Genomic DNA, 27,490 nt, shown 5'->3' on the forward strand with positions numbered 1-27,490 from the left:
GCCGAGCCAGGGAGGAGGCCTTTGGAGGACACGGTTGTGGGAACCGCCATGCTCCCCTGCCCACTCTGACCTCTCACAGGCTGTGACCAGGTGACAACAAAGGAGATGGAAGCTCCGAGAGCAAATGACCATTGGGAGGGCCCCAGCCTCAAGCTTCCCCCACAAGCCCAGGGTCCTGCCTGCCCCAGGCTATTCCTCTGGCTGTGCCATCTGGTCCTTGTCTTTCCTCCCCCAGGACGCAGCCCTTTTCTGCTTTCTGTCCATCCTCTTACTGGTGGATATGACAGCACTGCACACGCCACAGGGCCAGAACATAAAGATAGCAAGAGCTGTTGTCCCCTTGTTACCTACCACGTGCCAGCATTTACACACATTTAATCCTTACAGTGACCCTTTCTTCACAGCAGGCATCATTAAGCTTATTTTTCGGTGGGTGTGGGGGCAGGCAGCAGGCTCGGGGAGGTTAGAGATCTTGCTCAAAGTCACCCAGGAAAGGAGAAAGCTGGGACCAGGACCCACGTGAGAGGCCATTCCCTGACATCAGGCAGCCTCTGACAGGTGACACGGCCTGTGGTTTTGCCTCCACATGCCTGCCACACAGGTCCGGCGTCAAACACTGTCTGAGTTACTCCCCCACCCGCCTGCCCGGCTCAGAGCTGAACATGGAGTAGGCCCTCCACATGCACCCACCACTTCGGAGAGCTCCACCCTGCACAGCGCTGCAGCCCCTCACCTGCAAGCCAGCTCCCTGGAGATGCAGTGTTTCCCAGCGCTGGGCGAGCAAGCGATAAGCAGAGATAAGGAGATGAGAAGGGACGCACGTACCGGCTGTGAGTAATGACAGTGACGGAACAGCCGGGGCAGCACGTGAGGGGGAAAGGCTATAAGGACTCTGCCCCGCTCAACATCAAAGGGTCCCGGGAGCCCTGCCGGCTCAGTAACGATGACATCAGCACATACTATGTATCTACACAGCGGCACCGAGCGGATAGCTTTCATTTTTGCCATATACAGACCTCCTAACGTCCGAAGAAAAAAAGGTGAAGACTCAGAAAAGACAAATCCCTTTCACTTTGTGGAACTCTCACTTGGGGTCTGCATGTACCCCCTGGTACGGTCCCCTAGTATGGTCCCTGGTATGGGATCCTGAGCTCTCACAGCAGGTTCATCTTCTGCTTGCCTCAGTTTCTACGGCCGCCAGCCTGTCATAGGCTACCAGGAGCTCAGCATCGTGCACAGTAGAAACTGCAGAAATATCCGACTGATCTCAGCCACTTGAACACACGGTCACCAACCCATACATTTATTAAAAAACAAAACAGCTGGCAGGTCTTCTTTGTGACAAGAAATCAACCCATCTGGACTGACTATGGTCTCACTGGTTCAACATCAAGATGTAGATATGGGTAAGGAGTAACACTAAACTCAGCTCAACTCCCGATAAGGCTATCTACTTCTGTCTCTATTATCCTAAACATGATGTATGGGCATTTAATCAAAAATTATGACACACACAAAAAGGCAAGGGAAAAAACCCCACTGTCCGATAGCATCAGCAGGAACGCCTGGCTGCCTCAGTCTGTTAAGCATCTGCCTTTGGCTCAGGTCTCGATCCTGGAGTCCCGGATTGAGCCCCATATCTAGGCTCTGCACTCAGCAGCGAGCCTGCTTCTCCCTCTGCCTCTCCTCAACATCAAATGTGATCACATGTGCAAGCTCGCTCTCTCTCGCTCTCTTTCAAATAAATAAAATCTTGGGGAAAAAAAAGTTATCAGCAGAATCAGATGACTTTGATGCTGGTACTATCAGACATGAAATTTAAAATAACTCTGACTACTATGTTAAAGGTTGTATTGGAAAGTGTGGATAACACACATGGACAGATGGGGAATTCCACCAGAGAGGTAGAAAGTCTAAGAAAGAGTCCATGAAAATGCTAGAAATCAGAAACCCCGTAACAGAGAGGAAGAATGGCTTTGACGGGCTAATTGGTAGGCTCAGCCCAGCTGAGGAAAATGAATCCATGTCCTTCAACACTGATAAGTTCCTCAAACTGACACAGTAAGGGGGGAGGAAAAAACCCCAGAACAGAGTATCCATAAATGTGAGACAAGACCAAACTGTCTGACACGTGTGACAGGAATCCCAGAAGGAAAAGAGAAAAGAGATATTTCTTACAGAGCAAGTTTGCTGGTAGCAAATTTTCTCAGCTTTTGTTAGAAAAAAAGTCTTTATTTCTCTTTCATTTTTAAGAGATATTTTTGCTAAGTACAGAATTCTGGGTTGACACTTTTTTTTTTTAAATACTTTAAAGATGTTACTCCAATGACTTCTGGATTGTGTAGTTTCATAGAAGTATTCTTCTATGGTTCTAACCTTTGATCCTGTATACAATGTCACTTTTCTGTCTACCTTCAAGATTTTCTCTTAATCTTTGGTTTGTAGAAGCTTGAATGTAATTTATACAGGGTTTGGTTTAGGTTTTTTGTTTAGCCTTTTGTCCTTTTTCTGAGCTTTTTGGGTCTGTTGTTTGATCCCTTTCATTAATTTTCAAAAATCCTTGGTTACTATCTTTCCTATAGCATGAAAAAATCATGAAATGTGTTATTCCTGCCTACAGTTGTTCTAACAAACGGTCATGCTTGGTGACTTAAAACAATAGAAATTTATTCTCTCCGTGTTCTGGAGGCTGCAAGTCCAAAATTAAGGTATCAGTAGGGCCCCTGCGCTGAGGAAGCACTGAGAAAGAATTGTTTCTTGCCTCTTCTGGCTTCTGGTGGCTCCAGGATTCCCTGGCTTATGACTGTATTACTCCAGTCTCTACCTCCATCTTCACATGGCCTTTTCTTCTGTGTAGCTCTTGTAAGGAGACTTGTCATTGGATTTAGGGCCAACCCAACAATCCAGGATAAAACCTCATCTCGAGATTTAATTTCATTGGCAAAGACCTCCTTCCCAAATAAGATCATGTTTGCAGGTTGTGGGGGTCAGGACAGACATATTTTTGAGGGGGCCACTGTTCAACCCACTACAAAATGCTTAAACATAAATCTAACAACATATATGCAAAATCTGTATGCTAAAAACTACATGTTTTTATGCTAAAAACTACAGTACACTGATGAGTAGTATCAAAGAAGACCAATACCAATGAAGAGATATATCATGTTTGCATACTGAAGGCCCAGTGTTTTTGAGATGACAGCTCTCTCTGAAATCAGCTATAGAAGCATAGAAACATTACCTGATTTCAAGACTTAGTTTAAAGTTACAGTAATTGAAGAGAGTGTGGTACTGGTAAAAAGACAGACACATAGATCAACGCCATCCAGAAATATACCTACAGAGAGCTGGGCAATTAATTTTTAATGAAGGCCTGCAAACAACTTAGTAAAGACAGTTGCTGGAACAATTGGACGTCCATATGTAAAAGAATGAACTTTGGTACATATTTCATACCACATATAAAAAATAACTAATTCAAAATGGATCACAGATTTAAATGTCAATCCTAGAACTATAATATTTGTATAAGCTTTTCTTCTAAACATAGGTGAAAATCATTATGGTCTTGGATTAGGCAAAAATTTCTTAGGTATGGCACCAGAAGCATGACCCATAAAAGAAACCGCTGATAAAATGAACATCAAAATTCAAAACTGCTCTTTGAAAGACACTGTTAAGAAAATGAAAACACCAACTATGGACAGGAAGAAATTATTTGCAAGTTACATATCCAGTAAGGACTTGTATCTAGAATATAAAAGAACTTTCAAAACTCAATGAGAAGACAACCTAATTAAAAGAAAAAACAGGGGCACTTGGGTGGCTCAGTGGGTTAAGCCTCTGCATTCAGCTCAGGTCATGATCTAGGGTCCTGAGATCCAGCCCTACATCGGGCTCTGCTCTGCTTCTCCCTCTCTCTCTGCCTGCCTCTCTGCCTACTTATGATCACTCTCTCTCTGTCAAATAAATAAATAAAATCTTTTAAAAAAAGAAAAGAAAAAACCCCCAAAGACTTGAACAGACACTTCACCAAAGAACATATAAAGATGGCAAATGCACACATAAAAGATGCTCTCCATCATTAGCAGTTAGGAAAATGCAAGTTAAAAATCACAGACTCGCAGGTGGCTCAGTCAGTTGGGCGTCGGCCTTCAGCACAGGTCATGATCCTAGGGTCCTAGGATCAAGGCCCATGTCGAGCTCCCTGCTCAGTGAGGAGTCTGTTTCTCCCTCTTCCACTGTTGCTTCCCCCGCTCTCTCTCTAATAAATAAAATCTTTAGAAAAAAAAAAATCACAGTAAGATACCAGTATACACCCAGTAGAATGGTCTAAAGTTAAAACACCTGACCATACCAAGTGGTGGCGAGGAAGTAGAGAAATTCAAATTCAGACACTACTGGGGAGAATGTAAAATGGTACAACCACTTCAGAAAAGAGTCTGACAGTTACTTGAAAGGCTAAACATACACTTGTTATGTTCCAGCCATTCCACAGCTAGATATGTACCCGAGAGAAAGGGAAATACATGTCCATATAAAGGTAAGTATATAAAGGTTAACAGCTGGGGCACCTGGGTGGCTCAGCGGGTTAAAAGCCTCTGCCTTCGGCTCAGGTCATGATCCCAGGGTCCTGGGATCGAGCCTCACATCAGGCTCTCTGCTCTGCAGGGAGCCTGTGTCCTCCTTTCTCTCTGTCTGCCTCTCTGCCTACTTGATCTCTGTCAAATAAATAAATAAAATCTTAAAAAAAAAAACAACAACAAAGTTAACAGCAAAAAAAAAAACAAAACAAAAACAAAACTAACAGCAGCTTTACTTGCAATAGCCAAAAATTGAAAATAACCCAGATGTGCACCAACAGGCAGATAAACATTCGATGGAGTACTACTCAGCAATAAAAAGAAATGAACTGGGGCACCTAAGTGGCTCAGTGGGTTAAAGTCTCTGCCTTCGGCTCAGGTCGTGATCCCAGGGTCCTGGGATCAAGCCCCGCATCGGGCTCTCTGCTCAGGGGGGAGCCTGCTTCCCCCTCCCCCCGCCCCTGCCTGCCTCACTGCTTACCTGTGATCTCTGTCAAATAAATAAATAAAATCTTAAAAAAAATTAAAAAAGGAATGAACTATTGACTCATGTAACAATATGGGCAAATCTCAAAATAATTAGACAAATTGAAAAAAACCAGAGAGAATATATAATTACATGATTCCATTTGTATCAAATTCTGAAACACACACACACTGACTGATCTGTAGTGACAGAAAGCAGATTAGTGGTTGCCTATGGGTGGAGGTAGAAGGAGTAGATTGATAGAAAGAGGCAAAAAGGAATTTTAGGGATGATGGGAATATTCTGTACCTTGATCATGGTGGTGATTAACTGTACATGTCTGCCCAAACTCAGAGAGCAATTCACTTTTTAAAGATTTTATTTATTTATTTTAGAGAGAGAGCATGCAAACGGGGGAAGGAACAGAGCGGGAAGGAGAAGGAGGGGGGAAGGAACCCCAAGCAGATTCTGTGCTGAACACAGACCCTGATGTATTGGGGCTCGATCTATGACCCTGAGATCATCTGAGTTAAAATAACCAAGAGTCGCATGTTTAATCAGCTGAGCCACCCAGGTGCCCCAGCAGTTCATTTTTTAAAATGGCAAAAGCTAAAGTGCATGGCTGGTTCAGTCTGTAGAGCATACAATGCTTGATCTCAAGGTCATGAGTTCAAGCCCCATGTTGGGCGTAAAGCTTTCTTAAAAAGAAAAAAAAGAACAAATAAAATGGTGAATGCTACGATTTGTATGTTTAAGCCTGACTTAAAAAAAAAAAAAAAAAAGATGGGCACCTGGGTGGCTCAGTGTGTTTGCTTCCCGCCCCCTCCCCCATCCCGCCTGCCTCTCTGCCTTCTTGTGCTGTCAAATAAATAAATAAAAATCTTAAAAAAAAAAAGATGTTGTTTTAACTGAAGTAGCCCTAGAAGCCCAACCTGCCGATCACGTAACACTGTACTTGATACTACCCATCACGGCCACTCGTTATCAAGGTGAAGATCACTAACTCTCCACTGGACATTACCAAAAGGCAAACGCCCAGGCTGAAGACTCCAGGTGAGGCCCATGAGGCCCATCACTGGTCTGGGGATTACAGTTCCCAGATACAAAAAACCAGCTCACGTTTCAGTGCAGTTCAATTCCCAAAGCCTCAGTTTCCCTGGTCGTCAGCAGAGGTTTCTGAGGCAGCGTTTCTGAGGCAGTGGCCACCCTGTCTGTGGAATGTCAGGCCCCAGCTGCTCAGAGGTCCCTATGTAGCTTGACAGTCAGCAGCAAGCAAGGTCTGTACATACCTGGCCAGCAGCCAGGAGTGGCCGGAGATTTACCATGAAGATGCTGTGAGCTAATGTGACCCAGTGGCCGCTCTGGTAAGTGGGGTGGTCAATTATTAACACCTGCTCAAGGTGGAAATTTCTCCTTTTCTTTTAATCTCTAACACTGGACCTTGCCCCCTGCTCGGCCTGTTCTGGAAACAAACTCTGTCACAGACAAAAGTACCCTGAACTAGTCCACGGGCCAGACTCTGGGCCAGAAAGGGGAGAGGAAGGTGACTTGTGCCCCAAATCTGGGCTATCTCACGGGGACCCAACTTGTACAGAACCGAGCAGCCGTCTGGCTGGCCATGGCCCACTAAAAACACCAAAGCGTGTCACTGTGTCTCCAAAGCAGGGCTGAGCACGAAACTGGAAGAAATGGACAGACACACACACACACACACACACACACACCATGATTAAATCTTTCTCAACTAAAATCTTTCATCTGACTGCTCACTGCATAGTCTGCTAAGTGAGGGTGCAGAGATTCACGCATTTGCTTCTTACAGTCTTTGCCTCGGGCCTTTGGCTCTGACAATTTGCCCTCATGAAAAGTTAATGGGTGTCTATGTCTGCCTGCCTGTTTGCTAAACCTGATCCCAGCCAGGAGAGCAGAAAAGAGGACAGAGCTCACTGGAGCTCATGCTTCTCTCCAGCTCTTCAAGTGGAAAAAAGGCACGGCCGTTTTCTCGAATCAGAGCTCGGAAGAAACCTGGTACTGTATCCACTGCGCATATTTGTGGACTAGATACACAACAGCCTTGTTTGCCCTATAATTTAGAGTTCCGGCCTGGGGTCCAACAAGAGAGAAAATTTCTGGTTCTAAACATAGCCCTGAACCCAAGAGGAACACTGGTGTCTTCAAATCATCTAATTGTTCGACAATCTTGCCAATGTTCTTCCAAGCCAGTCTAAGTATGAGTATGGGATCTGGTTACCGTGTTGGCTTTTATCTAGGGTACAAATGTGCAGGGTGCTCTCGTGTGTTCCCCGCAGCAGGCTCCCAAGGAGGGCAGGGTGCTGGGTCATCTGTGTGCACAGAGGGAGCCAAGAGGCTCAAGGACACAGGGTCTGCGGCCAGCAGAGCAGCCTCTGAACGGAATTAAATGTTCTATGACAACGGGTCACGTTTGGGTCTAAGAGCCATCCCTTGACCCCAGGACCCGTGTCTTCCAGGGTCAGCTCTTGCTCAGCTCCGTTCCACAGATGTGACCACAGGCCCACCCCCGGCTGGGTGCTGAGGGGCTTAGGGTCACCTGCCCCCTTCCTTGAGACAGAAACACCTACCCTCCCAGTGCAAACACCTGAACCGGGGCACCCAGGGAGGGAGATGAAGCCCAAGGACTGACTAGAGATTTTCTTTTAAAAAATTAGACTGCTTTGAACTAATTTTAGACTTAGAGAAAAGTTGCAAAAAATAGTACAGAGAATTTCCATATATCCCTCTCCCAGGCTTCCCCAGTGCTAGCATCTTACATAACCATTAGGACAATGATCAGAGCAGGAAATTAACCTTGGGACAATACCATTAACCAAACTAAGGGCCCCGGCTGAGCTTCACCAGTTTTTCTAATGTCCTTGGATCCTGCTATTCCAGAATCCCAACCAGGACGTCCCCCTGCACTGAGTTACTTCTCCTTGGTCTCCTGCAATCTGGGTCAGCTCCTCAGTTTTCCCTTGTCTTTCATGACCTTGACACTTTTGAAGAAGAGTACTGATCAGTTCTGTTGTCAAACGTCCCTCGGTGTGGGTCTGTCCAGTGTTTTCTCACAATCAGAACGAGGTTATCCATTTTTTGATGAGAACACCACAGAAGCGAACCACCCGACACCGCAGAACTCATGTGGACAGGACGTATTATCAGTGGCGTTGACCTTGACCAATGGTGATGACCGCTCTGCCAGGCTTCCCCAGTGCGAAAATACATCTTTCCCTGTGTAGTTAATCTTGGCTTTTAAAATGTGGCTTTTAAAAAATTAATTGTTTTTATTAACATATAATGTATTATTTGTAAAATGTGGCTTTTTAAAAAGGGAACGTTTCGCTGTCATTACAAACTCCGCGCTGTCAGCCCAGCCTGCTGATGGCCACAGCTGCCCCACAGATGAGAGGCAGCTAATGAAGATGAGCGGCAGAGCCGACGTCTCTGGAAGACGCCGAAGCTCTCGGTGACAAAGAGGAACAGTAGCGGTTTATTTATAGATCCACTTGAAGACAGCTCATTGTAACTACTGGGGTTGAATTTTTAAAACCTCGGGAACAAAGGCTGGCTATTTTAAACTCTCCTTGCACTTAGTTCAATGGAGAGTGTTAGAGGCACTGACCACACCCGGGCATCACTCCCGAGCTCGGCAATTCAGAATTTGTGTAGCATCTCAGGACGCGAGCACGGCCTGCCAGGGCAGATAACCACGGCCAGCTCTGCCTACCCTAGAGGCAGCGGGCCTCTTTGGGCCAAAGCTCTCACCCCCAGGGAGGAGTCAAGGGAGGCTGCATCCTATGGGGTCTCTCAGCCTCCCCCTCCTGGAAAATTAACTTGCACACAGCTACTGTGAACCAAGGTTATATCACCTCTCTCTCTGCCTCCCCCTACAGGCTGCAAAGAGGGACAGCGCCCTCCAGCGGATGCCTGCCCAGGACAGCCGGCACTAGCAGACCCATCTCCAGGCCGGAACAAGGGTGTCCTGGAGCTCGTGGTATAAATGTCCCTGAGGACAGTGGGAGAGCGGCACCCCGGAGCTTCTCTTGCCCCCAGCCCAAATGCACCTCTAGCCAAGACTGCTCAGTCTCTCCCGGCACCAGAACCATGGTGGGGAAGGGAGACATGGGTTTTTTCAATGCCTCCCACGTCCTTATTTGAGCAAAAAGCACAGAGCCATATTCTTGAACAATGTGGAAAAATGTGAGTATGGACTAGGCATTTGATAGTAAGGGATTATTAATTTTGTTGGATGTGACAAGAGCACTGCAGTTATATAACCAAGAAAAGTCTTTATTTAGGGTAAAATAATGTATCTGGGATTAAATAAAAATACTCCAACTCTTCTAAAAAAAATGGGGGGAGGGAGATGAGCAAAATAGACCAGCAAAACGCTGAAGCTAGACAAAAGATCCAGGGGAGTCTGTGACACTATTCTCGCTACTTTTTGTGCTTGCTTGAAATTTTCCACAATATAAAGGGGGTTTTTGTGTTTTGTTTTACTTAGTAAAAAAGAAGAAGCTCCCAGGTGGCTGGAACGAGCCGTGGAGCTGAGGCCAGGCAAATGGGACCCCAGGAAGAAGTTGAGGACATGTCCCCAGCCTGGTGTCCCGGCATTTTCAAGCACAGGATGCAGATTTGTCAGAGTCCATCAACATTCAGGCCAGTCTTTGGCATGGCCACAGAGAAATCCCCCAGGGGCACCACAAGCATTCTGTGAACCCTGCAGCAATGTCCAGACCGTCAAAGAAACTAATTTTAAGATAATCTCCATGGAAACCATCTATTCTGATTTTTGCCATGGTAACCGATGAGAACATAAACACAAGCGCTATCTAACACCCTTACACCACATGGGCCAACGCTGCCATCCAATCTGGCAAATTCAAGCTGCAAAAGGCTTTTTTCCAGTGAAAACGAGAAGTACTGAAACTTCTAGCGCAGACATGCTGATTCTACCACCTCCGCTGCCTGGTCACTGCCCCTACCACCCCGTGTACCTGCCCTTGGAAACTGACAAACCAGGCCAGAAAGGGGTTTCCTTCCTTTAACCTAGGACCGTCAAAAACACTAAAAGAAAGAGCCAGAGCCTGCCTCTTGCCTCAAAGGCTCAACCCATGCTGCCCTCAGCTGCAAGCACGTGTCCACTGAACCCGGATTTCTAGAACATTCTGTGTTCTGGTGACATACAGGGCGCCAAAAAGTGACCAAGTACCTAGCCCTCCAGGAAGACCACAGGCCGGAGAATAACCAACTACAGGAAAGAAGGGCTGCTCCGAAAGGTGGGGCAGGAAGGATTCACAAGCTGTGGGCCTCCCGGAAAAGGCTACATGGAGGAGGTCATCTGGGAAGAAGGGAAATGCGGGGAAAAGGAAAACCTCCAATGGTTATGAGACCCTTGAAGAAGGTAACAGAGCTCTGAAAGGTGTGTGTGCGTGCCCGGTTTACGCTCCATGTCCAAGCACGCAGAGCCAGATGCAAGGGTCCTCCGGGCCTTGTATGGGTTCCGGAGCTAGGTTCTTGGATCTTCCTGACACCATGAATATCTTACTATGCCTTGCCTGGGGTTTCCGAGAACATGTCTGCTGTTGGTTTAAGTCATTAAATAGGCTTTCCTTCCTAAGAATCACGCTACTCTTCTCTAGATAGTGACCTACCTGTTGGTGGAACAGATGAGAATTTTCCAGTGGCAGGAAACGACCACTCCAAGGGGCTACTCTGAGAAGGGTGTACAGCCAAGTCCCATCCTACAGCCCCATCCTCTCACTGCCACTGCGGTTACCGCTGTTCTGGGACTTACTTCTGCTCCTAATACCTGGAGGCACTTCCCCAAAAAGCTCCTTGACCTGAGGCCTGAGACGTTGAGACACCAGCACCCAGGTCATCTCAAGCTCAGGGGCCAGAGACTCTCACCTGCTGGCTTCCCTAGAGGCCCCGCAGGCTCTGGAGGACGGCGGGGGATGATAGAGGCACACACTTGCACAGGCACAGGAGGCAGCGGCACTGAGGATAATAGGCAGGTGACCACAGAATGCGGGTTTAAAAACAGGTCACTGGACTAGTGCAGCAGCGCTAATGGACGGAACAGGAACCGAGACAGGAAGACCGGCGGCAGAGGCCCACGGAGGGCTGCCCTGGGTACCATCCTCCCCCTTAGTGCATCCTGGTTGGTAAGAAAACCAGCTGTCTGTAGAGCCCAGTGGGTGCCTCTAGGTTTAAAGAGCCCACAGGGGAGCACTGGGATTTCTTTTACCACTAGACAGAGATTAGAACTAAAGCCATTATAGCACTTTTCCCCTCTTGGAAAGAGGAGGACTACAATTCTCCAAATTGGGCTGAAAGGGACCCCAGTTCTCCAAATGCTTCTCCCAAACTATAGTCCCCATGAACCATGGAAAGTTCCCAAGATGGTCAGAGACTTTCTTCTTCCTGCTACATCCCTGCTCAGGAAGCCATTGTCACAACTGGCTAGACTGTTTTCCAGTAGACTAGCGACTCTTAGAGTGGGTCCCGGGACCATCGACATGACCTAGAAATTGCAAATTCCTTTCCAAGTCAGACACTCGGGATGGGACAAGTTATGTTTAACAAGCCTTCGGGGTGATTCGGAAGCACAATGAGGTTTGAGAGCCACAGCAAGAGGCTTATCGCAATCCACATGAACTGGTCAAAGGCCTGTCTCCTCGCTGCGCTGCCAAAGGCAACTTCCTCCTTCCAGTAAACACAGTCGTTATAGAACATGCGCCTGGCTGCAGCCCTGACCCACCTCCCAGGAAACTCAGTTGTGGCCTCTGGAAGGAAAAGGAGTGGGGATCTGGCCTGCTTCCCAGGAGCAGATGCAACAGGTCAGAGCCTGAGGGAAGGGTCCAACCCCCCCATGCTGGTCCCCAGGCCCAAGGTGCCCCTCTGCAGGGAACATTGGAATCTTTGGTTCTCCTAGACTGGGCGCAGTCAAGTTACCGTCCCTGGCCACTGGGCAAGGATGCCTGGACTCCAGCAGGACTCTCTTTAAGAATTGTAGCTTGGTAACAAATACAGAATCTTCTTTGTTTCTATTCTCCTCTGTCTTCCCGCTTAAACTAAGAAGCCCAGAGCACTTTTCATGACTTCTACGCCGGTAAAGGTGAGGAAAATGCAACCAGAGTGTGACGTGAGGCCTCTTGTCTGGGGCCTGCTGCTGCCCAGAATCAGCAAAGGCCGCTGCAGTCACCCTACCCCCATGCCGGCAGGAGAAGCTTTTTACGTAGTGAGCCGGGAAAATGGAGAATGCCCGAAGGATGTACCCTAGGCTGGTGGGAGGAAATCCGAGTACAGAGAAGCAATATGGACTGCCTGAGGTTACAGGAGAGACTCAACACGTCAGGCTAGGCTCCAGCTTCCTCTTAGATCAGCAAACAGGGGCAGTACAGCTCTTAAACCGCCAACCAACTGGTTATAGGCTGTCGGGAGTCTGGACCCCAGGAAACCAACCCTCTTCCAAGATGCGTAAGTGCCTGGGCCTGTCCCAACTCACCTGCTGACTAGAGCCCTTTTGACTAACTAGTCCTGGGAAATTCAGAGCCAGAACCAGGGTCAGCTGGAGAAAGGAGAGGTTCCCTTCTAATACACATAAATCCGGACTTCATTCTTGCTGTAAACACCCACAATGCCTCGTCTGCCACGCATCCCCTCAAATGCATACCTCTCCCCACTACTGAAAGCAAATGCCAGCCAGAAATCTACGTTCTCAGCGAGAGACCCCAGTCCTCCACGCTCCATACAGAGGGAATTCCACAAAGCAAGCAGAAATGGATCCCGTCCTCTGCCTCAAATCTGACTCCTCAGGCTAGATGCCTGGGTTAAGAACCCAGGAGCCTCAGATCTTCAGCATGGGGTAAGAGGCAGTGCCAAGACTGGAATCGAGCCCGAGAACCCCTACATCAAGCGCCACCCATGGTAGCACCCCAAAACAGAAAGTGGAAGCATGGGTGTAGGAGGCGGCTGGGGCTTCACCCTCAGAACAGAGAAACTAGAAAGAAGAAACAGGCCATCCTCAGGGAACGCTGAGCACTCGGGTCAAGCATTCTTGGCCAACCTTGCCACCTCCTCCTGGGGACAGCTCTAGCACTGAGGATCTGGATGGGGGCGGGGGGCCATGGGCAGCCACTTAGCTTTGAGGAGTCATGGGGGTGGTGGAAGAAAAGAAGCCTGTTTCCATTCACCTTATGGACTGGCTTTTGGATCTGGGAACACAGAGGACTTGGGTCTCTCATCAGGAAGCAGAACTGATTCCTGCAAGGGTCTAAAACCCTTACAGGACCTCACAAAGGCGACCTGCAGACAGCAGTCAACATCAAAAATTATCTCTGTCAGAATTGCTCCCTCTGCTGCATGTTGTCCCCCAACTCAGCAAGTGGGGAACACACAATCAGCCCGACTGGGCAGGGGGCTCATCCTGCTCTCGGTCTGACAGAGGAAGGAAGAGGAACATTTTAAAAACAGCTAAAGCTTGGTGAGTACTTGCCATGTGCCAGGCATGGTTCCAAGTGGCTGCCTGGCATGCACCACCTCGTGAAATCTCATGAAGGAAGGCCTGGCGTCCTCCCATCTGAGGTTGAGGGGCCCCAAAATTCAAGGTTACTGTCTGAACTGGAGGGCAGCCAGGCCCGAGAACGTAGGAAGTGGTTTTTAGTTTTCCTGAATTACCTAGAATTCTGCGCTCTTCCCCTCCCACCCCGCTCGGCACAACCTTCCTTCGCAATTACATAATAGGCTCTCAGGTGTTTGTGGAGGAAAGGCAAGAAGAGTAAATCGGAACAAATGCATCTTTGCTGTTAAAAGTGGTTTTAAAAATGCTTCTGTGGTTGAGGCAGAAATCAGTCCTATGTCAGGTGGGCTTGGGGGAGCAGGGGCCAAATCCAAGGTCAGCCAAGACACAGTGACCCTGATGCCTCATGGGCTGGCAGGAGGGAGCTAAGAGGAGCTAGAACCTGAGTGGCTGAGTGCCGAGAAAACAGAGAAGGCCGGGGACTACAGCTCAGGACAGAGGTGAGCACCAGACCCTTGAAAACAGCAGCAGGAGCACCTGCTGCCTAAGACTGGCAGGGCCCACCCCCTGCCCCCACACGTGCCCCTCTGGGAAGTGCTCATCTGCCCACAAGCAGCCCTCCCGACCTCCCTCTGGCCTTGTATCATGTCACGGCAGAACACGGAGCTTCCCGGCCACCCACAGCTCAGCCATTGGGCTGGAGCCCTTCCTCTGCAGCCTTCCAAGCAGAGAAAGCTCCCAGCCACAGTCCTAAACTCTCTCCTCCACAACTCAGCCAGGAATAGAGGGAAAATGGAACCCATTATTCTCATTCTGAAGGGCTGGGAAATGGCTTGTGCTTTTCAACATGAAATGTGCCTAAAAATAAGCTGTGAATTTCAACCAGAGGTTGAAAATAGCTCTGGCAGTGAACAGAGCTCTCTGTTCAGAGTGAGCTCAAGGATGGCCTTCATTCCAAGAGAGAGAGCTGAATGCTACAGTCCGAGCAGGGGTACAGGGCAGGGGGCTTTCCAGGGCACAGGGGCTGTCACACGCTCACAGGGCTGCCCTGGCCACGGTCCACTGGGGGGCCTGCCCTCCGGCTTTAGAATGCCATCCTCCGTGACACACACAGTATCTGGCCTCCTGGCTCCCTAAGATCCTCAAATGCCCAGGTATGTGTCGGGCAGCTTTAGGGCCCCAGGCTCTGGGAAGAGACAGAGCTGGAGGGGGAGGGGGTCAGAAGGTTCAAGAGCGCCTGGGGCATGGGCTGAGCCAGGCCACCCTGGCCAGCCACCAAACCACTCACCAGTTACTATCTCAGGGCCAGGGAAGCCGGCAGGCAGGAAGGCCAAGAACGCACTCCAATGGTAAGTTAAAAAAAAAAAAAAACGAGTTGCTAAAGGTCTTTTTTTGTCGTTTACTGTCACCTCTGGAAGATTCCAAAGTTTGACAGGCTGAAATGACATTTCTATAAAATAGACTTCTGTAGAGATAGTCTAGAGACCTGAGCCATGGCTGCCGGGTGAAGCCCAAATCTGGCCCAATCGAGCAGGGGCAGGAGCTCCAGAGTCATTGTGCTCAGGGCAGCCTATCCTCCACACCGTGGCTGTGCTGTTTCTGCCAGAGATGCCCCTGACCCACCTGATTCCTACCCTCCTGCTGTTGCATTCACTGCCTTTCTGGGATCACTCCTGAGGCTGGAGTTAGGGTAGCAATTCTCAGCAGGGGGCCATCCTACGTGCACCGCACCCCCCTCCCCCGGAAGTGATCTGGCAATGTTTGAAGACATCTGGGGCTGTCACAACAAAGGGCGGGGAGATGCTACCAGCAGCCAGTGGGGAGAGGCCCAGGAGCTGCTGAGCATCCTGCAAGGCCCAGGAAAGCCCCCCATGCAGCCTTCATAGGGCCCCAGGTGGGGTCTGCGGGAGGGGCGGGAGCTCATCGGATGCACCAGTTCCTGGCATGTGGCTGCAGAGGAACTGGGCTCCCCAGGGGAGTGGTGACACTCTGGCCAACCATGCGATCAGTCACCAACTCAGTGCCAGGGAAGCCCTGGGGCAGGAAAGGTGAGCCCGTACTTGTCAGCTTCCCTTCCCACCACAGGGGCAAACCTAACTGCAGGGTAGGACTGGGCCAACGGGCTCCCCTGGGCGAGGGGGAGCTGGAAAAACTCTGTGGGTGACAGTGGTGATGGCTGATGGCTGTACAACAGGGTGAATGCTCTTCTCACCATTCAACTGCATGCTTCAACTAGTTCAGAAGGGAAATCTTATGTCATGTACATAAAACAGAACAAACCAACCAAAAACCCCTTAGCCCTCCTCTTGGCCTGGGAGTCCTGAGATCAGAGACACTCCTCGCCGTGTACTCCAAGTGGTGTGTAGCCTTGGGCATGGGGGTTTGTCTGGATAAGGGCCCACACACTGCCTCGGCGTGTAGAGGAAAAGCCATAAACAACAATTTTAGGACTAATAAGTCCAGTCACTGTGTGGATTAGTAAAGTTCACCTATGTCCCACATGGGGTCCTCAGAACCTGCCTGCGAGAGTACTCAGGTCCCACTGTAGAAATAGAGGTGTGGGAAGAATGGGTGCTTCGTCTGGGACCACACAGCCAGGATTCAGACCCAGTTCTCTGACCCCAGAGCCCATATCCTTTCCCCTGTGTAAGCACCACGTGGTGACGTCCAGGGGAACTGTGGCCATAGCTCCGTCGTGGGCCAGCAGGCAGCATGGGAACACATGGTTTTCCTGAGTACCGGTGAGCTAGTCTCCCATCCTTGCCAAACCCTGCCCTGTCCTGCTGGCTTCCCCTACCCTGAAGGCCTTCATGCTAGAGTATTAAGCCCCACAGCTCTGGGACGCAAGGATGCTCCATACCCCTTATCTGAGCAAGACTGAAGGGACAAGAGGCAGCTTGTCCAAGCCACTTGCCTAATAACCACAAGAAGAAGAATATGGGATTCTCCCCTTGTTGCTGATTACTAACCATTCCCAAGAGGCAGGTGGCCGTGCCCTCTCCTGGGATGGGGGAGAGCTGCTGGGCAGCCCTGTGCCCCCTAGTTTCTAGCTTGGTCAGCCTTGCTCAGAGGGGCCAGTGTGGTAAGCCCCCAGGTCCAGGCATCCCAGCAGGTGACTAAGCCCCAGGCATCTCATCTGAGAATGAGTAGTAACTTGACCTGTCCAGCCTGGGCTCGGCTCACTGAATGCCCAGTACATGGGGGAGCTAGAGGGGAGAAGGTCCTCACCCCACAGGATCCCAGTCCTGCAGTTTGAGAAATGCCTTTCTAGGCAGAAGACCAAATAGTAGCAAGCAGGCCGCAATGCAACCCAGTCATCCCCACCAAACCCCAAAGCTGAGAATCAGCTACTCGTTAACAAATGTGGAAGGAGAACAAAACCTCCCAGCCCAGGGCCACCCTCGGAAGAAAAGCTTTAAATCTCAACCCGGCCTATTCCTAGAGGTAGCTCCAACACACAGAATGGGGGTGTGTGTGCGCGTGTGTGTGCGTCTCAGGCTGGGGTGGGGGATCCCTCTGCTGGAGCCAAGGCAAGCCCAGGATGGACTCAGAGGCTTCCTGGTTCTATTCTGGGCCAGCCTTGACTTGCTGGGGGCCTTGGGCAAGCCGTTTCCTGTTGTTCAGGCTGGTTTCCGTGGGTGGGAGAGGCTACACTGCCTCCAGGGTCCGGGAGGGAGAGATTTAAACACCCTGCGGCCACTAGGGCTTAAAACCCTCAGGGCTCCACACCTTTGGCTTGACAACTTACTCCAGCCACAGCGGAATGCAACCTTATTCAATGAGATCATGGCAGTTATCAAATTTTCCCCAAAAGTATCTGTCAAAAATTGCCGTTAACTATTTTAATTCAGGAACACTAAATGCCCTTTTACCAACAAAGATACTAAAAAACAGTTTGTGGCTGAGGAACTTCCTTTCCATGGTTTAAAAAAAAAAAAGGGAAGTGAAAGCAACAAGGCTGGGCCTTTCCCATCCGTCCCAGCTGTGGCTCAGGCCCCACACCCTCTAGGAACTCTCCAGTGGGTCCTCGGCCCAAGGCTCGGGCATGGGACAGGTCCTTCCTCTCCTCAACCATTAGTAGCCTGCGCCATGCAAACACTCCCCCCACCAGACAGCACAGGACCTTGCACCCAGTGGTCCTCACGTCTTGTTTGTACACTCTAGATTTGAAACAAAGTGCAGCAAGTGCCAAAGTATGATTTGCCATTCACCATGACCCACCAGAGTTTCAGGGCTCGGGACATGCCTGTTGAGTCACTTACCAGATTCCCAGAGGACGTGGCCAGTGGGGCTGGGGGCCTGTGCACTTTTAGGACTTCTCCATAATCCACAACATCAAAGTTACTCTTCCAGACCATCACCTGCGGAGAGCAACAAGCACAGAGACATCACACCAGCCCTACTTCATGGAAGAAATGAGCCCAGAGGTGACCCCACCCCCCACCCCAGCCAAAGTTGCAAGACAGTCCCCACCTGACAGCCCAGCTCAACTCTGGGACCTGCCCCACCTCCCAAACTTTTCGGACGGACCACCGCGTGGGCTCACTGTGTGCTGTCCCTAGGCCTTTGCCCTTTGCCGCCCCTTCCTGGAGTGTCCCAGCATCAGTGTCGCTAGCTGCTTGTGCTAAAGTGTCTGCTTCAGCAGCATCTTCTGAGAGACTGTCCTGGTCTCCTGCTAATTTTTATCACAGCCCTCTAGTGATTTCTTTCATAGCATTAGACTCGACAATTATTCAATTTCTCTGTCTCTCGTCCTCGTTTATCGTCCCTCTCCCCACCAAACAGAAGCTCCCAAGGGCCGCGGCCTGGCCTTAAGTTACAGCAGACCACTGTGGTTAAATTCCTGGGTCCACCCTTTACTGTGTGGCTCCAGGCAAGGCACTCAACCTCTCTGTGCCTCCGGTTCCTCATCGGCGAAGAGGGGATGATGTTACTTCCAACCTCACAGGAGACAGCTCGGCAGACACTGGTAGCCAGGGAGCCGTGGGTAACACACCCATCACTCCCCGCTCCGCTTGAAGGAGCGTTGCCTCTTGAGGGTCCCCCAGCAAAAGGCTGGAAAATGGCCCTGCTGAGGAGCAAGAGAGCTCCTGCTAGAAGGTGTCACCCCAGGTGGCTGCCCTGCACCAGGGTCACTTACAATGTGTCAGGAGCTACGGAGTGTGGCTGGTGCTCAGCGGAGGCCCCAGAGTCCCGAAGCCTTGTCAGATGCCAGCTCACCACACCTGAGAGGCCTCCCTGCTTGCAAAGCAGCCACGAGCTTGGTTCTGTGGGAGGCCGCACCCCACTCCCAGGGCAGCCCACCGCTTACTGCCCCCTGACTGACAGGCACTGAGGCCTTTGTTTCTCCTCCTGTTTACAAACAGAATTAGCACCCCTCCCACCCTATTTGTAGGGCCCAGTGTAATCGCACTGGTCCAGCTGCTGACTACACTCCCGGGAGGGGGACAGATTCGCATGTCTCTCTGCAAAGGCTCTTGGGAGTTGACTTTCAGAAAGCAGCCAGGGAGCTGCTCACAGGGATGGCCTGAGGAGGGGCCAGAGTGGGCAGAAGCCCTACTTTCTACTAGGCTGCCTCTTGTACTCTGTGACTTCTTTTACCAGGACTATTTATAGTGTGACTTGACAGTACGACTTTTCCCTTGTTTAAGCAATGAGCCAGGCCTCCACACTCGGGCACAGCTCAGGGGTCCCCTGGGCCTTCTTCCTCCCTTGTTTGATTAGCACAGGAGCTGGTGCTGGGAGGGGAAGACGCCCACGGCCTCTTATCCAGGCCATGCCACAAAAGCCTCCAACCACCTTCTGCTTTCCTAGCAGACACTCAACCTGAATCTGTCCATGGGGCTGGGGGGGCTCACTGGGAGGCCAATGGGACTTTCCTGGGCTGAGCAGTCAGAGCTGTGAGGCCCAGCCCCAAGCGAAGGAACATTCTGGGCTGGAAGCACCAGGGCTGACAGGCAGAAAGCCTCGGCACAAAGGGTGACAAAATGGGACAGGACCTCCTTACACGTGTCTTCCCCCTGCAACCAAACAGTTTGAAAACGGGGCCCCTCAAAGAGCTCCTAAGTGGAGCACCCCGGGCCTGAGCACCTCAGCCCAAGTTTTAGCCTTGATGGTCACTCAAAGCCACCAAGGAAGCTGGCAAGAACTGGCCCATCCTCAAGGTGCCTTGACCTCCTGTTCCCTTCTGTAAGTATCAGCCAACGTTGCTCACACCGTTCTTTACTTACTTGTTCATCAGAACCTCCAGAAGCAAAATACTCCCCTGTTCTTGAAAAGGCAACAGTGGTGGCGGGGCCCTATCAGAACAAACAAAAAAGAACAAACACCAAAGGTCACTCTAGCTTCTAAAAGCACAGGAAGAAAACCAGCTCATGAACAAGAGCAGCGGGAGGACCGAGGGCTGGGCCTCATGGAGCTCCTAGTCCTCCCCAAGCTTTCGCAGAGGCACCTGTCAAAGCTCGGCCTCAAGCATCAAGGCTGAGTCCTCTGTTCCCAAGCACCGCTGACAGCACAAAGGCCAGGCCACAGAGTTGTGGTGGGCAGGGAGGAGTGAGCAGCACAGTGCACACTGACAGTTCTGCTGGGCTGACATCACTGTCCCCGCTTCAAGGGTGAGCTGGAGGTCAGAGAGGTACCCTGACTCATCCCGGGCCTAGCACCGGCTCCAGAACCTGGTCCTCCTGGCCTGGGGCCGTGCTTCTCCCCCACACTGCCCTAAAGCCGAGCAGAGAAGTGCATGGCCCAAACCGGAGCCAATGAGCAGAAGCAGGGTGCTGTCAGGGAGTCCAGGGGACACAGGAGGGCAGAGCAGGGCAGGAAGGGGGGTGGGGAAGGGATTATCAAATGTGCCTGAGCACAGGAGTGACAAGATACATCCCCCTAATGTGCATCACCTGCCTTATGTTAGGACCCTGCGGGGAGAAAGGCCCACTCTGGCTTTCCGGGGCTGAAGGTCTGGATGACTGTGGGAAGGGGGATGCCAGACCAGTACAGGCAGCGCTTGGAGGGCCCAGGAGCACATCCAGGCTTGGAGGAGCAGGGCGTGATCTCCTGGGAAAAATGGAAGGCTCTTTCCCACACGCCTGCCATCCACAGCAGAAAGATGCCCGAAGCAAGTCTGTTTACACGACACAGTGAACCAATCCCTCCTAGCCAAACAGTCCTTCTGCTAGTACCTGGCATACCTCAAGCAAAACCAGAAAAAATAGCTTCTCTCCTAACTGATGACGGCATGGCCTCTGTCACAAAGGCCATCTCTGTTCTTCCAGACCAGAGCAGGGAGCAGCAAGAGACCCAGCTGCCCAAATGGGTGCCTCTGGCCATGGGGAACACTGGGATGCACCTTCCACTTGATACCAGAAAAGACCAGACAAGTTATGGGCTAAAACAGGAATCTGTGGTCACAGAACAAGACAAGCTTCTGCCTGCCCAGAAAGGACAGGCAAGCAGAAAGCCACCCCCCTGGGCCCAAGCATCCTCAGCAGGACAGAACATTCTTCCACTTCCCGAATCTACCCATGGCTCCTCCTCTCCAAGATGACCATAATGAGGATGTTGAGGAAGGTAGTATGGGGCCATTTAACACTGCTGTGCACTAACCCACTTAATCTTCGGAGGATGGTTTGCATGCTGACCCCTCCCTACAGGTGACATGTCCCAGAAGGGAGACCCAGGTCTGAAAGGTCCTGCCCCTTCCCCCTGTGCCTCTCCCTGCCTTCTCTCACAGGTGGGACTCCAAGCGCCCTGGGGATCAATGCAGCCAGGAGCCCTACATGGCCATCCAGTAGGACAAAGGAGATCCATCTTTATGACTGGGAATGATGTCAATGGCATCAGTTGAGTGCAAAATGCCAGTTGCAAGGAATCATGGGCTGCCAGTGCGGGGCTGAGTGCATGGCGGGGGGCAGCTTGAGCATCCCTGAGATACTCTTTCAGGGTGACAACCCCCAAGGGTGAACAGGACTTCTGGGGTGGTGGGGGGAGAAAATTTCAGATGACTCTTACTTAATTCTTGGAAATCCTGTAATTTCCCAAACTTTGAATTCTTAAACAATGAGTATGTGGCGTTGCTATGTTAATATAAAAACAAAACAACAAAACTATTTTCATTCTGAGGAAAAACAAAGAGGGGAGAGGGAAAAGAGAAGGAAACCAGGGCACGGGAGTGTCAAAGGAGCTGGGCTCTTTGCCTGCCTGGAACTCATGGAGGAATAGCCAGTTCCCACGAGGTCAGAGCAACTAAGGAACCAAACAAATACTCATCAGTCTCCTTTCCTGCTGTCACTCAACCACCAGATGCCAAGTTGGGGACAAGATGCCGGAGGCCAGCAGTAGCAGCACCCCTGAAGAAGGCAGCCGGCAGCCTGTGGCTTGGTGGGAGGCTGGGACCAGAGAGCAGGTGCTGGAAGTTTCCCCAGAGTCCAAATGCCCAGACACTCTGGGGCTGGTGCCTGCAGCAGGCAAGCAGTAAGGCGGCAGGACCCCAGTCCTCCCCGGTAATGCCCATTTACCCAGAGGATGCTTGGCTCCTGTACCTTGCTGTTCCCAGAGGGAACACCCTTCCACGGAGGCTCTCGCCTGTTTGAGGCCCACAAAGAGAGCTCTGCTGTGAGCCAGAGCCAGCAGGGACTGGAAGGCAGCCCGGGCTTCTCCACCACTGACAACCCTCATCCCACCCCTTCCAGGGCCCACACAACCCCCGGCCCCACCGACCTCACCAGACCCCCCCGCCCTGCACCGCTTCTGGCCCTCACTGGTGCTCCAGCCCCATCAGCCTGCTCACTGCTCCTCACCACAAGCTCCAGAGGGTCTCATCTTGCTTCAGGATCTTTCGTTGACTTTCAGCATTGAGCTCTTGATTCGATTTTTTCCAATCTTTCTCACAGTTTTGAATCAGCTCATTTAAGGCTACACGTGTGCCTCTGATTTACTACTTTAGCTACACCCCCAAAGTTTACAACATGCAATACTCTCACTGGCAGCCACCTCCAGATGGTGTTTCCACTGATTCTCTTTCAGCCCAGCAATCATTTAGGCGGGCATTCTAGCTTCCAAACCACCGTGGCTTGGGGCAGGGTGGGGAGTCCCTTTTATCACTGACAACAATCTCGGTGCATTAGTTCACTGGCTCAGGCCAGGGATGTCACCGAGTGGTCTCTGCACCCAGGCAAGAGGGGCCTCTGCAGTGACTCCCGGCGTGACTCTGAGCTCTTGGCTGAGACTTCAGCAGTGTGCTTTGATTTCCTGAGGTGCCCACCTGCCTGACGTCCTGGTCCCCATCCGCCTGCAGGCCACATCTGCTGGCAGAGACCCCTCAAGGGTCCAACGAGATCCTTCCCTCCCTCTCCAGATCTGGCCAGTCAGGCTTCGGTGAGATGATTCTGCTCAGTCGTCACAAGCACAGGACACAGCCTGGCCTCCCACCCAGTCACTTTAACACATACTGTCTCTGCCTTGACAACCTCCAAACCCAAGGGACCCACAAAATCTGCTTTCTTGGCTCTCACATGGCAAAGCATCAAGCATCAATCAAGAAAGTTTAAGAAAAAAAAAAAAAGGCAAAACAAAGGAACCCACAGTGTTTAGATCCCATAGGTCCTGCTGATTCTCCCTCTCCAGCCCTAGTAGCTTGTCCAGGTCCTTCTGCTCTCCTCATACGCTTCGACCTGACTCCCCAAGATCCCTGTGCACTTGAAACTTTGACCATGGTGGCCACAACAGCTACGCTGCCGAAGACCCAGCACAGTACCCCACCCACCACCACCTTCCTAGGCTTCTGAAATGTTTTTCACTGGCTGCCAGCAAACAAACAGGAATGTCACACCATATGTCTCAAGTCAGAGGTAAAAAAGTGACCATCCAACAAAGATATGGAGACCAGGGAGGCCTGAGAAGCCCCTGGCGTAGGAGCTCTGGTCTCTGATGCGCCCAGGCTGCTCCTTCCACAACCCCCACAGCAGGGACGCTCCTGCACTCGCTCGCTGGCGCCTGCCGTGGCTGACTCTTCTGTATGAGTAGTGACCCTGTGGACAAGGAGTGGCCTCTGGGAGGAGCTGGGGGTCAGGAATGCTGAGGCTCTCTCCTGACCTTGGCCAAGGATGCGGGTTCCCAATCCTCAACCCTGGGCTGGTGGCAGCGAACAGAAGGCCAGGCTGACCTCTCGGCTTACACAAGTTGAAGTAAATGAGCTGTTCTCCCTCTTGATGTGCTCTCATCCCTCCCCGGAGGTGCCCAACTATCCAAACTGGGTCTGAGCCTCCCAGGCATAAAAGTAATTCTCCAAAGTGAAATGATTACACCAGGCCTCCGAGCACTGGAAGAAACAAAGGGGGCAGGGCACTTTCTGAGAGCTTCCTTCCACCTGGAGCCGCCTGAGGGGCAGCCCACGTGTTCCACGCCACTCTGTCATGCTGCCCCCTCTCCTCCTCAACCCTGCAACCCCCCTTAATGCCACTTCCCCAGTCCCAGCCTCGGTTCTGGCATGGCCCAAGCTCCCAGTGACCTTGGTGGACCCCATACCCTGAGCCTGTGATTTCACAAGCACCAAGCCTCGGAGCATAGCCCCAAGTGTGGAGAGCAGCCCTGGGTTGGGGTTCTAGGCCCTCGAGCCAGCCGGGGTGCACGGAACCACGTGCCCAGTGGTCCCCGTGCAGCTCAGTCACTCCGCAGCAGCACGAACGCCAACTGCCTAGCCAGAAATGCCAGATTTAACTCCCACCCACGTCCCGCCCACTATCCTCTCCCAAATAGCTCTGGGGACTTAAACCAAATGAGCATGGCTCAAGATTATGTTTCAGAAAATACAGAAAAATAAATCTGCATTTCTAGCACACTGCTCCCACACTTGCCACACGGAGCTATGGGGGCCTTGCGCGGGGCATGGGGCTGCAGTACAACAGCTGTGCTCAGTGGGAAAGCTCTTCCTTCTCTTGCTCTTCCCTGCTGCAAGGTGAGGGGTGCCAGAGGAGACCCCTGTATGCTGACATCCCGAAGTCTGCATTGGGTCCAACAAGAAGCAAGGACCCCTCTTCCTTCTGCTTAACTGTCACCGCCGTGGCTGACCCTAGAGTGAGACCCTCCAGAGCCTCCAAGAGGGCAATGGCACCCGGCCAGCCTCCTGCTAATATACCTGGCCCATCCTCCGGGAGGCAGGCCCTAGAAAAGACAGCCTGATGGGTGGGACTACTAAAGGGCCCGGCAGGCAGACCTATGGACCAAGGCACTAACAGGCCACACCTACTCAGAGCAACGGGCCAGGACCAGTGCACTGAGGCAAAAAGCCTGCGCAAGGACAGGTTTCAGGAGCTGTGTGGCCAAAGAGAAGCCAAAGCAAGAGGGTGTTTTAGGGGAGATGAGGATGAGCCCAAACAAAACGAAGAGCTAGATAAACCCCTGAAAGACCCTGTGGGTGATGGAGGGAAGGGAAACAGGCACTCCCCAGCCCCGAGAGGGCAGGGCTCGTGGCTATGGGCCGGGCCCATCAGAGACCCCTACTTTTCCTACAGAGGAATGCCCACGCGGGCTGCCAGAACTGTGCCCATAACACAAATGTTCAATGGCCTTTTAACGAGCGCTCACCTAGAGCAGCCTGGGATCTTTCCTAAGAGCTAAAGTGGAAAAGGACCAGTATCTGTAAAGACCTACCGTGCCAGGTGCTGGGGAGTGTAGACACGTGCTCCCCTGTTAGGAGGCAGACGCAGCAGTTCTTACAAATAAGGAAGAGCTCAAGGTCCTGCCCAATGTCCCAGGTTAAGAGGCGAAGCTGGAATGGTCTGACCTTGAGAGCCTTCTTCCCGCCTCCTGAGGCTCAGGCTTGTCGGCTGAACTAGGTGGGAGAGGAGCCGTGGCTTTTCGAAACCAGAAACAGGTGGGTACAAGCTGTTTGTTCCTGGAGATATTGGGGTATTTCCTTAAAAAAGCTGGGCACCATCACCCGCCAGACAAGGCTGTGCCCGACCCCCCAGAATGGCTCCTAGCACTCTCCTCAAAGACGCTAGCAAAGGAGACTGGTGCAGGCTCTTTACTAGCTCAGTCCGCTGAGAGAAACTGCCCTGGTATTCCTGGGGACAAAGGTGGAGGAAAGAAGGCAATGAGCCCCATCCAGGCTGCCAGTGCCCTCCCTACTGCGTCCACCCTCCACCTGGGGTGGGCAGATTGGCTGAGGTAGAGGGCTCCCCTCAGCCTGTCCCACCAGCCCCACCAGCTGCCTCCTCACTGCCGAGAGCCCTCACAGCTGAAGCAACAGAGCTGCTGAGGGCCTGGGGCCTCCGGGCTGCAGAGAGCAAAGGGCCTGTCCAGCTCTCGGCCCAGCACCCAGTGCTCAATCACTCGAAGACACTCATGTGGCAGCAGCCTCTGAAGAGCCCCCACGGGCCCTAGCAGCAGCTAAGGAACCATTCCTGGGGGACAGCCGAAGTGGCATTGAGCTCCCATGGGGCAGAAGCCTCTCTCAGTCCCCGGCTACCTCCCCTGAATGAGCCTTCGAAGCTCAGAGTCCCAGGGCCAGGACTGTAGGAGAGAAACACCAGAATCCTTGAGGACCACAATGAACTTAGGATTGACATCCACCCCTAACCCCACAAAAGGAGCCAGCTTCACATGGGCCGATGGGCGCTATGGCCGACTGTGTGCTAGACAGCAACCAGCAAACTGCTGCTGTGGCCAGACTCCTGGGCTGACAAGCTGCCCTCAGTGCAGCGTAGGAGACCCGGGCTGTCTCAGGTGATCCTGACCTTAGTTTTGGCACTTGACAAGCACCTCCATCCCGGTGCCCCTGTGCCTTTACGAGACCATGAAGTGGCCTATCAGACTTCTGGCCTCAACCCAGATCAGAGGGTCAGCCCCACAGCACTGCCTGCCCTGAGCCTCCTTCTCCTTCCTGACCCTCCCTCACTGTTCCCCCAAAGGGGCTGGCTCAGGCCTGGCCCTCACATGGGGACAGAGAGACACTTCCCTGGCATACACCCAGAGCGCCCTCCCGGCCAAGGACTGCCTCCCGCCGGCCTCAGCCCCCTGCAGCTGGCTCCTTTCGGCAGGCCTGACCCTGAGCCTGGGCTGTCCCTTCTCGCAGGTGTGGAACTAGAAGCATGAGGAGGTGCGTTCCACTTGGCAGAACAACTCGCTAGCCTTCCCTCCCACAACTCTTCCCTCCCATGCCTGGGGACTGTCCCAAGGAGGGCTGCCAAGTCCAAACCTAAGTTTCACGGGGTTCCCTCCTGCTGGACCAGAATGAGGTCATGCCGCAGGCAAGGCTGGAACACAAGCGGTCACAAAGCCTGCTGGTCTCCTACACCGACCGGGAATCGCAAAACAAGAGCGAAATCACAACTCGACAGCTAAAAGCCAGACGTGTGAGGCAATTGAGTAGGGTGGGAACCGCGGAGACCTGCACGCCAGTCGTCGCCCTGCCACCTGAAGCTGTGTGCAACCCCTACAGTTCCCAACCGCTCCCTGGGCCTCGGCTGCCCCCACCAGGATCGGAAGGACTTTCAAATCCGCCGCCTTCACCTGCAGGACAGAAGCCCAAGGCACCGACGATCCACTCGGGAGCCCAGGGGCTGCTCAGTTCCATGCTTCAGGAAGTGGCTGGTGGTACCTGGGCCTGATGGGGCACTCAGCCACCTCCTGGAACAGAATGTGAATGCTCAAGTCCCCGAAGAGTCCAGGTGCACAGCTCCCTGGAGAGACGGACCAGGGAGCGGACTGCACAAGCAGGGAGCCCAAGAGGACAGCACGCCCGCACAGGGCTGTGTGAACTGCCAGCCGTCCCTCAGCCTAGTTCCCACATCTCCAGGTTCCACAACCAACAAACCACTGCGCAGTTTCCCTTGTTCCCTGTGTCACCTCTCCAGGAGAACGCCAACAGGTTTCCTTTACGTGCTCAATGCTGTGCCTGAA

The 27,490-nt window shown here is 51.9% G+C and overlaps 1 protein-coding gene across 3 annotated transcripts in view; it reads right to left on the reverse strand.

Moving 5' to 3' along the window:
• POC1A (POC1 centriolar protein A) overlaps positions 1-27,490 on the reverse strand; it is a 67,745-nt gene that overhangs the window by 23,591 nt on the left and 16,664 nt on the right. For all 3 annotated transcript variants that reach the window (XM_059389864.1, XM_059389863.1, XM_059389865.1), the window contains exons 8-9: positions 19,822-19,890; positions 17,854-17,952 (exon numbers count right to left, since the gene is read on the reverse strand). In XM_059389864.1, coding sequence (XP_059245847.1) covers positions 17,854-17,952; positions 19,822-19,890 — 168 coding nt within the window. The remainder of the gene's footprint in view (positions 1-17,853; positions 17,953-19,821; positions 19,891-27,490) is intronic.

The sequence above is a fragment of the Mustela nigripes genome, chromosome 2 (assembly GCF_022355385.1).
Source record: "Mustela nigripes isolate SB6536 chromosome 2, MUSNIG.SB6536, whole genome shotgun sequence".
Taxonomy (NCBI): Eukaryota; Metazoa; Chordata; class Mammalia; order Carnivora; family Mustelidae; genus Mustela; species Mustela nigripes.